This window comes from Sinocyclocheilus anshuiensis, unplaced genomic scaffold (assembly GCF_001515605.1).
Source record: "Sinocyclocheilus anshuiensis isolate Anshui unplaced genomic scaffold, SAMN03320099.WGS_v1.1 scaffold117, whole genome shotgun sequence".
NCBI classification, from domain to species: Eukaryota; Metazoa; Chordata; class Actinopteri; order Cypriniformes; family Cyprinidae; genus Sinocyclocheilus; species Sinocyclocheilus anshuiensis.
In genome coordinates this window covers 3302002-3313813 of record NW_015536624.1, presented here as the reverse complement: position 1 = coordinate 3313813, position 11812 = coordinate 3302002, and the positions used below count along the sequence as shown (strand labels likewise).

The window sequence follows — 11812 nt, the reverse complement described above, 5'->3', positions numbered from 1 at the left end:
TTTTTGAATTTTACAGATGAAAATGATGCATTGCAAAGGTAAAAAGAAAATGCCCCTGTAAATCACTTCATCTCATATTAGGAAGGCTAATTTTTGATCAGAATTTTTTATTATTGATCAGAAGGTGCTCCTTCATTTTTGTTTGAATTCGGAGGACAAGCGCTCCTGATTACAAGAAGAAAAACTGCTCTTAAACTGTGTGACAGGTATGGCTGAGGAATGGGGTTTGGCCGAGGAAAAAGTTTCAGTCAAAAGATTTTTTTTTTTTGCTTTAACCCCTGACTACTACAACAATTATTACAACTTTTGTTTAAAAGAATAATCACACAATACGCTATTTCTTCCATGTTTTAATTTTAATGGTAAACCCTTTGTTTGCCAAAAAATAAAGAGTTTAACTCTTTAAAATAAAGAGTTTACTGTGGGAGTACTACACTCAACCAACACCAGGGAAGGCAGTTTTTGTCAGAGCCCTTGTTATTCTTAATTTTGACATTAATTTTAATTTTTACACCAGACATATATATCGGTTCAAAATATCGGTTATCGGTCTACTTGATCTGTAATAATCGGTATCGGCATCGGCCCTGAAAAACACATATCGGTCGACCCCTAATATAAATAATTAAATATTTACTTAACTATGGAAGATCATTTCTGCCATGGGATAAAAAAAAGGTAACTGTGGCTTTTTATCTAACAATTTAGACATTTTTGCTTGCAATTCTGAGTTTATATCTTAACATTCAGACTTTTTTATTGAACTTCTGAGAATTGCGAGATATAAACTGAGGGGGAAAAAGTCAGAATAGCATGTTAACTCACATTTGCAAGAAAAACATTGTGAGATGAAAAGATGCAACTACCCGTTTTATTTTTTTTTCATGGCAGAAACAAAAAAACTAAATTGCGAGATGCAGACTTAGAATACTGAGAAAAATGGTCAGACTTGCAAGAAAGAAAAGGCTGAACTGTGAGATAAAAAGTCGCAAATATAAACACAACGGTTTAAAAATTATCTTAAAGGGGTCATGAACTGCTTTTATTTTTTATTTTGTACTGTTCTCTGAAGGCCACTTATAATGTTATCACGGATCCAATATAGTCGGCATAGCACCGTCTTTCAGTTTCAATCTTTTTGAAAATCCCACGTCAAATTCTGCCTTGTTTGTAAACGAATCCGCGTTTGGTTTATCGTTTGGTTTCTGCGCAGATCTGCATTCGCCTTTCTCGTTATTCACACTACATGCGTGAATCAGTGGGCGGGGCTAAACAGGCAATGATGTCGAAGCAGGCGTTGATCTTCTTCTGCGGAGGCAGTGCTTATCCACACTATTACATCAGAGTCATACATTCCACAAGCTGTTGTTTTGGCAGACTGCCTTCAATATAAGCTGTTTTTAGGTTTGAGTTCTGAAACTTACAGGATGTTTTTATAGTACAAAGACCTCTTATATGTCAAAAGATCAAGGGAACTTTGGTTTCTCAATTCATGACCCCTTTAACTTCAAATGCATTCTCTGAAACCTCTCAATATTTTACACAGGTGATCTGAGTGCAGTTCAGCACAGATGTAAACAGTTCAATAAACAATCAAACTCAGAAATTCTTTAAATTTCTAAAATCAAGAATCCTACAGTACTTCAATGCTGATTTCAGAGTAAAGTATCAGACAGAGGATGCTCTATGTCAATCGAGAAAATCGGTTTTGCACATGGGTTAGACCTCAAGGTTAAACAGAAACTGCTGACTAATTCTCATGTGGATTTCGCAGCTTCCTTAATATTAGGGATGCATGATATTATCGGACCAATATCGAAATCGGCCGATAATGGCTTTAAATGTAAATATCGGCATTGGCCCGATATGAAAAATTATGCCGATATCTCTTGCCGATAAGAGGAATACATTAACTCACATGTGCTCAGGGTGTGCTAGCGATTAGATGATGTCAACAGTGCGATTAGATCACGTCAATGGTGATTGGATTCAGTGTTTTGGATCGCTGCAATTAAACTGAGAATACACGTACGCATTTGGTGTATAGAATAAACACTAGCACATGCAGCGGCAGCCTCCCCCGGGTCCTAATGCCCGCTCAGTAAGGAGTTTTAATTCCGTAGGGGGTGCTGTTGGCCTACTTCTAATAAAATGAAAGCAAAATACACAAATAATATTTAGACTGTGTTTCTGATTAAATAAAGCAGTAATTGAGGCCATAAAATCATGAGTATGTTTTGATTTAAAGGTCAGAAGCTATAGCTTACATGAAAAAAAAAAATCAAGACACTTCAATTAAATAATTTTATATATACCTACTGATTTATTCATTAATGTGTAATATGTTATATTTTTTAAACAAATTATGAGCTCTAAAAGATTTTCAGAATTTTTACAACTCTTTTGCTTTAGACCATTTACAAATGCTAAATCATAAAATAAAATGTTAAGGTTACCACTGCATCTTTCTGAAAAAAAAAAAAAAAATGCAGTGATTAATATATAGTTTATTTATAGTTATTTTCAAATCTTCAATGTACTGTCATTATAAAATAACTTTATTATTGTTTATTTAATTCTAACAAATAAGTTCCTGTTAAAAACTAACCAAAATTAAAAATAATTATATATCGTATCGGCATCGGCTATCGGCCAAAATGAGTTGAAAATTATCGGCATATTGGATATCGGCGAAATCCAAGATCGTGCATCCCTACTTAATATCTTAAGTGCCATTAAATTTTGACTAAAGAAAAAATAACTGTGTGTAGTTACACCTGAACATTAGCTCGTTAGCAAGTCAATGTCACTCAGAATGATGTGTGCCCTTTGTTTTTTACTCACCCTGGTTCTACATCTGGGGTCACCATCAGGGTCAGTCAGTTTGCCTCCATAGTACGCTGGGAGCTCCTCAGGGTCGATGTATTTCTGTAAAACCTCCAGCCAGTTTGCTAAGAAGACAGAAACAGAAGCTTCTGTTGAGAATTTTGACGCTCAGCAGTTACAAACAAAACACACAAAACACACTTACAGCAAATAATTCAAATGGAAGTTTGGCAAGCGAGCTAGAGGGTATAAAATAGTCACTGACAATGCCAGTTTGTCTGAACGGCACAAGCATTGTACAATAATCTTGCTGGTTTGGTCTGTTCATCCTAGCCTAGCATCAATTCTAAAAACTACCTACAGCCTTTCTGTTTCTATTGTTTTTAAGAATTCTGAGCAAATACTGTGTAAAAATACTGATAGAATGTCAAACATACAGTATGCACACAATCAAGATGAATACCCAGAATATTCCTTTAGGAAACTAAAGCAACATGAAAAACATTCTGCTTGTATGATGCATTTATTTTTAGAAATTCCCAATTTCATATTTTAGAACACAGAATGGGGCAACGGTCTAGAAACACAAATATTTTTTGTATTCTTCGATTTTTTTTTTTCCATACTTCTCCAGACCTAGAAATGACTAAAATCAAATTCCATACTTTTCCATACTGCGTAGGGTCCCTGAAAAGACATTAGTGCAGTAAGATATGTGTGTTCGCTTACATCCCAGTACGACGACCTTCCAGCGAGTGTCCTCACTCAAAAAATGCTTCACCAGATTGTAAGCCACAGGAAACAGTTTGGGTGCTGCAACAGAAACAGTCTTGAGATTCAGATATTTCAAAAGTGGTATATCACAGTGACATGCAAAATATGTATTGCTTATTAAATAACTCCTAGGTGTGAAAATATTCCAAATTAATAACTTTGGAAGTTTGAAATAAGTTTCGAAAATACTACTGACCTTTAATGACAAATAACCTCTTGAGTCCCTCTGGATAGTTATCTTCAAACATAGTGAGAACCTATGAAAAAACATTAAAGACATAAATATGAGCCTAATGCAACTGAAAGAACTAAAAAATATATTAATAATTGAGACACATTAAAAAAAAAAACACACACCTCTCCATAAGTCTCTATAGCAGGCTTATATAAGTGCTTCATTCCCAGACCTTCACAGTCATAGACCATAGTAATGGACTCAATGTTCCTACCCAACTGGGAGAGACGAAAGAGAAAACAGACAGACATAAACTATTAAATATGCATAAAACCATGATATGATTCATTATAACCTCTATTCTTTGGTGAAAGTAAAAGTTTATAAGTCTAGAATAAATTACATGATTTTGTGTTTTTTTCAGTTTGTTTTGTTCAGGGTTTCTAAACATTTTTGTCAGCTGAACTCACCGGATGTAAAATATTTATTTGAAGTACACTCTGAGAATTTAGGATAGCATTTCAATAATTTAACTACTATTATTTGCATATCAACAGTTGGTTATTTTGATGTTGGTTAATGGTCACATGGCATGCAAGTAAACATAATATATTTCATAGTTTGTGTTTTATTTTGATTGTTTTCATTTTAAAATTCTTTATATACAGTATAGGGCTGCATGACAAATTATACTGCCATTATTTTGTCATATTTTGCAATTGTACAAAGTCCCTAAAGGGACATGGTGATGGTTAAAAAAATTAAATAGGAGGAAAAAATAGATTTTAATGCATTTACATTCACTTGCAAAGTTTTTCCTCACAGCTGCACACCTACCTGTTCGCTCTGTAGGTCGCACTCTTTCTGCAGAATCTCACGGTCTCTGACTTTAGACTTGATTAAGTCCTGCTTGGACGCCGAATGCATCAGACCCTTAGGGTCCAAAGGTCCGATGACATCATACCAGACCGGGCTCCCTTCACGATCATGGCCACACATCCCACCACACAGATACTTGTCTATTACCTGAGCACAAAAATAAACATCAAGAGTAAATAACACAATTAATCTCTTAAATGGGACAGGAGAGTTTGTATATACTAAACATCAACATTGAAAAAATCCTATCCCACTCTGCGTACAATATTTACTGAAACCTACTAACTTACAAAAAATGTTCATTAAGAAATGACCATGTTTATAATGAGAGTGGGCAGGTCAGCCATTTCATCATAATAGAGGTCATATGCACAGAAGTCTTAAAGGGATAGTTCACCCAAAAATGACACTCATGTTGTTCCAAACCTGTATGAGTTTCAATATTGGTAACCAAACCTAACCATTGACTTCTAGTGTTTTGTTTATGCTATGGAAGTCAATGGCTACCATCAGCCCTTTGTTTCCCAACATTCTTTAAAATATCTTCTTTTGTGTTCAACAGAAGAAAGAAACTCATACAGGTTTGGAACAACGTGAGGGTGAGTAAATGATGACACTTTCATTTTTTGAGTGAACTATCCCTTTAAAGGTACAGTAGCAAAAACCACCTGTTCTATTCTTGAGGTCAATAAAACATGCCTGTTTTATGGATTAATGTACTAAAACGTCCATTCCAAATTGCACCAAATTCCAAATCAATGGCAAACTCTTACATTGAAAAGAATAAAAATATCTAATATTTACATTTTTGATAATAATAATAATACCAGGTTTTTGAGCCGCAAATCAGCATATTAGAATGATTTCAGAAGGATCATGTGACACTGAAGACTGGGGTAATGATGCTGAAAATTCAGCTGTACCATATACTGTATTAATTAATATATAATAAACAACTTTAAAAAATACTATTCACCAATAATACTGTTTTTGACGGTATTTCTGATCAAACAAATGCAGCCTTGGTGAACAGAATAATCTTCTTTCAAAAATAATACAATGTTACTGATCCCAAATTTGAACAACAGAAAAATATATAATAAAAAAAAAACAGATATGTTATATATGAAATACATGTGTTCTTTTATCCTAAAACAAATGTGTCATACCTCTGGCACCTGCCACTCCGTAAGGATGGTGTCAACTTTCATGTGTTTCCGAAATTCCATGTGCTGCACATGAAAAACAACACATGATTAAAAACATGCCTGTGTGTTTGCCTTAAAACTGTATTTACATGATCAGGATTGAGAACTAGCATCACAGCAACCTTTGACAGCGTTATCAGTTCTGTCTGAACAACATAATTTGCCGCCCTGAGTCTCTGTGTGTTAGTTAGATACTGCTGTGCTTTGACCTGAGGTTCAATGGATACTGGTAACAGAGTTCAGAGATACAACAAGATGGCGAGCAAAAGGTCTGTAATAAAAAACCCATGGACTACAGAAGCATCACTCACACAATGGGAAAGCAAACAGCACTTTGAACACCCAATAGCATAGAATGATCACGCTGTAATCGCCCATAAGCTGTGATTAGGCAGTGACGTGACTCATTATTTAAAACCTGAAAAGCACACTTGACTGCAGAACTGCTATCTGTCCCACATTCTAAGTCATCTCTTATGCACACCAAGGCTGCATTTATTTTACCTAAATTACAGTAAAAACAGTTTTTTTCTATTTTATAGTCAGCATCATTACTCTAGTCTTCAGTTACATGACTCTAAACCTTTGAATATTAGAGTATCACGGTTTCCACAAAATATTAATCAGTACAACTGTTTTCAACACTGATAATAATAATAAGAAATGTTTCCTGAATAGCAAATCAGCATATTAGAATGATTTCTGAAGGATCATGTGACACTGAAGACTGGAAAATTCTGAAACTTCAGCTTTGCATCACAGTAATAAATTATTTTTTTTTAATTACAATTAGTTCAATTTTAATACTATTTCACAATATTGCTCTTTTTACTATATTTTGATCAAATAAAAGCAGCCTTGGTGAACATAAGAGACTTCTATATAAAACATTGACATTTTTTGTTGTTTTTTGAGCTTTATCAACAAGTGATGAAATCAGCAATCCTCTCTTTGAAATCCAATCACAAGAGTTTTACCAGGTGTAAACAGGGCCTAATATTAGTGAGATTATATTACATACAGTTATTCAACATATGTGTTTTTTTTAACCTTAAACCGCATAAACACATTTCATTACACCAAATACACAAAATAATGTTCTTTTTAGCAACATCATATGACCCCTTTAAAGCCTCTGGGTAATGTACACCAATGCTGACATAAAGCCTGGCTTTGTGAAGGTCAGTCACACCCAAATTCATCACACTTAATGAATCCAGAGATTCACAGAAATGTTCTTCTTTCTGTACAGTTTGATGCAGTCTGTGCCCAAAGGTTAAATAATTACACATTACTCAGGATTGTGAACTTAAATTACAGAACTAGAGATACAAAGAGTTTGTTTATACACTGAATTAATAGCGACTTTAAATATGATGATATACATTACTGTTCATAAACTTAAGGGTCAGTAAAACATTTTTTAAATAAATATATTTTTTAATTATATTTATTCAGCAAGGATGCATTTAATTGATCAGAAGTGACAGTAAAGGCATCTATAACATCACAAAAGTTTTCTATTTCAAAGAAATGCTATTCTTTAACTTCTTTAATTCTTGAAAAATAAATCACTTTCACACTTCATCTAGCAGCACAATTATTTTAACTAATAATAAGAAAAAAATATCTGCTGAAAATTCAGCTTTGCAATCACAGAAAAAAATACAAATTAATATTTTTTTTTATTTTTACTACTATTATATACTATCTTCTTATATAGTATTATAATTTAGTATATACTGTAATTATATATATATATATAAATATATATATTATTTTTCCACCTTGGTGAACATAACCTTCTTTCAAAACAGAATCTTACTGATCCCAAACTTTGAACAGTAGTGTAAATATTGAAAAACTCAATGAAATAGTAAGTTTGTGTGATACCTTGCGCAGCATGGCCTCGGCTTTCTGAAGATTGAAATTTCTGGCTGTAAAACAAGACAGACAAGTTTCAAAATAAAGATTAGTATAGAAATGGAGAGAACAAAAACTAAATGTAACTGTTTTTCATCCATTATAACTAATTTATTACAGGAAGATTAAGTGTCTTGCAGGGTTTGAACCTACAAACCATTAGTTTCCAGCCCTAATCTTTAACCACAAGACTAGTACACAGACAAAATCCATTAATAAACTGGCACACTCACAGTATAAAGAGCAAACATGCTGTGCACATGACTTTCCTTAACATCCTTAGTCCGCAAGACAAGCTTTCATGCGTCTTAACTCAGTCAAGATAACCTGCACATAACTGGAAGCCTTGTGCCACTGAAAGTTACTACTTGGTAACAGATTAACTGTTGAGTTGAAAAGAAGGAAAGTTTGCAGGCTCTTGAGCAGACTAGTTAGGTCGCAGTGTGCTGACCTTCAGCATATTCCCATGTACTGTAGATAGGCATACTTTGGAGGGAAAAGCCTATCCTCAAACAAGTATTACCACAAAATACATTAATTACAAATTCAACCCAACCCAATTTCATTTCCACAGTCCTGTAAAGTCAGTGGATTAGTTTTATTGTCATCTAGTCACACTTGTCTGTACCAGACTGGCCTAGAGACATGACTGACCCAGAATTAGTCAGACATGGAGTCGTACGTAAGTATTTAATACTCATAAAGGAGATTATGTGACACAGCCGACATAAGCGCTCAGTGGATTGTGGAACGGATATGTCAACCGCTTTCTTATGAAGACTTTTAACGGTGGATACAGTGCCTTCTCTTCTTAAATACATCATTAATCAAACTAACTAGATTTAGTTAGTACTTTAGTTATTTATCAGCAGCAGCAAAGACAAACTAAGTAGTTGAAATTATATAATAATAATAATCATAATAATAATAATAAATAGTCAATAAATAGAAATATATTAATATACAATAATAATTGTATTTAGGGCTGCACGATTATGACAAATCATAATTGTCGATTATTCTCTTGAAATTGTAATTGCGATTATCTGAGCAAAGGGTCTGAATACTTAGGACCATGTGATATTTCAGTTTTTCTTTTTTAATAAATCTGCAAAAATGTCAACGATTCTGTGTTTTTCTGTCAATATGGGGTGCTGTGTGTACATTAATGAGGAAAAAAAATTAACTTAAATGACTTTAGCAAATGGCTGCAATATAACAAAGAGTGAAAAATTTAAGGGGGTCTGAATACTTTCCGTACCCACTGTATGTATGCATGAATGCAAACGCATGAACTACAGCACCCGTGCACTCAATCTTATACAGCAGTGAACTCATATCACATCACTGCAGACCCTCAATGACGTGTTTCACAATCGGGTGTTTATCTTATCAACACTTGTGAGGTGCTACAGCCTTTAATAACGAAATGTGCATGTGTCAACAGTCTCTAACGCAGCACAAAAATTATAATACTGGTATGCAGAAGTACATATATGAATAACCCAGATCACTTAGAGAAAAACATTCAGAGTCATGATTAATGACATTCTCGAGCTTCCATCATGCATGCTAGATGGCGTCACTGTTTACATGAATATACTAATTAAGCAATTCCATCAGTAGTCCTGCATAAAATCTGTGCTGCTAGTCTCTGTCTGGTGACTAGAAATCCCTGCAGAAGACTGGCTGCATTCAGAAACACAAAACAGCCTTTGTCAAAACCCAAGAACAGTCACAAGAACAGTCCAAACGCCACTCTATAGAGGGTCAGCTAAAAGTTTAGAGACCATATACATTTAGCAGAAAACTTTCAACAGAGCAACAAAAGATCAACTTAGAGGAACTTAAATATTAAACTTAACTAACGCTCCAGTTAAATCTGAACCCCAAACCTTTTCTTTTTCAGTGTGCGCTTTCTAAATGAAATAGCCATAAAGATTCAAATAACTTACAATTTAGAACATTTCTAACCATAACACTGCGTGAAGGCCTAATCGATCATGTATTGTGAGTTCCAGGACTCTCTGAACTCGTCCTCGCCGTTCCTGACTGCAGAGATACACGCAGCATTGATCCGATTACACTGATTCATACTGTCTGAACATGAGTCAGTACAGGACATGTCGTCTCTTTCTAGAATCTCGTGTGAAACCTATGATTCTATTCTACAGACTGTATCATTCCATGAGATTCTATTCTATGACATTATGGCCCGGGTTCACAGACAGGGCTTAGCCTAAACCAGGATTAGGCCATAGTTCAATTAGGACATTTAAGTAATTTTTATAAACATGCCTTAGTAAAAAGCATTACTGGTGTGCATCTTAAGACAAAACAAAGGCACTGACATGTTTTAAGATCCGTCAGTGCAAGTTTCTTTCAGTTGAAACAGCTCAGATTTACATTTTAGTCTAGGACTAGGCTTAAGCCTTGTCTGTGAAACCGGGGGTGTATATTAAATATGCCAAATCGTTCTGCAAGATTCGACTCTATACATAGTATCATTCTATCTGGTTCTTTTTAACAAATTGTATTTTGTGCCTCTATTCTATAGACATGATCGTTTTATAAAACATTGTATCATTCTATACAATTCTATTCTTTAGGCAGTATCAGTTTAGAAGATTTGATTTAATAGTTGTCATTATAGATTAATAGAATCATTCCACAATCTATAGGTCATGCACATTCTTTTACATTAATTAAGCTTATCAATGCCTGTCATAATATTGATATCTATGAAACAAAGACTTAAGACTTCTCAAACTAAAAAAAAATAATAATTTATGTATATATTAGTATAGAACAGAGGGAGTTTCTCTCTCTCTTTCATTCAACAAGAACTTAAGTAGAAAATTTATATTTAACCTACTAATTGTTCGTTGTGCATTATGAATGTGAGTGAAGTAGCTCACCTCTCAGCCATCGGAGCAGAAAGTGGTCACTCTGGGATGGACACTGGGGTAGAATATCCTTAACATTTTCTCGAAACTTAAGAAAACAGATGAATAATTATGCAATGACACAGTAAGAAGTTGCACATACATACATGTCTCGAAACTTAAAAAAAAAAAAAAAAAAAAAACAGATGAATAATTATGCAATGTCACTGTAAGAAGTTGCACATGCACATCCATTAGCAACATCTACTCACGTGCTGGCAACACTGCAAACTTGAGCAGTTACGTAATTTACACAACGATTACACAGCGATTAACTAACACTTTTGTACTCTTATGAAAGTCTACTGATTCTGCATTCAGAACGAGTGCGATTCGTCTGTTTTCATCTGCGGTGAGTGTGTGGCCTCTCTGACCGGGAGAATGTTTCATTCCAAAATCCACGACATACTCTTGAGAGAAATAAAAGAATAATAATTCACCTGAGCCAAAGCTTCGGCTTGTTTCACGCTCAGATCTCCAACTCGTCCGCTCATGTCTCCACGAGTACACCAGGAATAACTGTCTAAAAATCAGCTAGACTCAGAGACTGAGAGAGACTGCGAGCCGAGCGCTCAATGATGTTTCATGTCCCTCCCACTAGCTGCGCTGCGTCTCTACCGCTGGGGGCGCTGCGGGAGCAATCATCCATATTATACGGTTTAAGAAATTAATGCATAATCTATCACATCAAGATATGTGATAGATTATGTATATGTGTTATGTAATTATTCATATTATTATTACTAGTAGTAGTAGTATACGTGATAGTTTGCTACATATATTATTTTAGTGGACTTATTTTAGTGGATTGTTATTATTAGCTACTATTATTTTTTTTTGTTATAAATACAGTAGTGGAAGAAACAATGCTTTTACATATAAAACAATATAAATAATAATATTAAAAATTATTATTATTGTTGCTGTTATTATTATTATTATTATTATGAGTTATATATAGTGATTGTTTGTTACATTAGTGTAAGAAACAAAAATAAAAATAATAATAATAATATATGCAATAGTTTGTTACATATATATATAGTAGAATACATGTAATTGTTTTATAATAATTGTTAATA

General features: G+C 34.1%; 1 protein-coding gene across 1 annotated transcript in view; it reads right to left on the bottom strand.

Annotated features, from left to right (window-relative positions):
* The window catches only part of LOC107704732 (SEC14-like protein 2), a 20348-nt gene extending 9034 nt beyond the window's left edge, over positions 1–11314 (bottom strand). Inside the window, exons 1-9 of the mRNA XM_016507722.1 lie at positions 11171–11314; positions 10704–10779; positions 7756–7799; positions 5824–5886; positions 4613–4801; positions 3958–4053; positions 3797–3857; positions 3556–3639; positions 2845–2951 (exon numbers count right to left, since the gene is read on the bottom strand). Of these exons, the coding sequence (XP_016363208.1) occupies positions 2845–2951; positions 3556–3639; positions 3797–3857; positions 3958–4053; positions 4613–4801; positions 5824–5886; positions 7756–7799; positions 10704–10779; positions 11171–11224 (774 nt within the window). The 5' untranslated portion in view covers positions 11225–11314. The remainder of the gene's footprint in view (positions 1–2844; positions 2952–3555; positions 3640–3796; positions 3858–3957; positions 4054–4612; positions 4802–5823; positions 5887–7755; positions 7800–10703; positions 10780–11170) is intronic.
* Between the last annotated feature and the right edge of the window lie 498 nt (positions 11315–11812).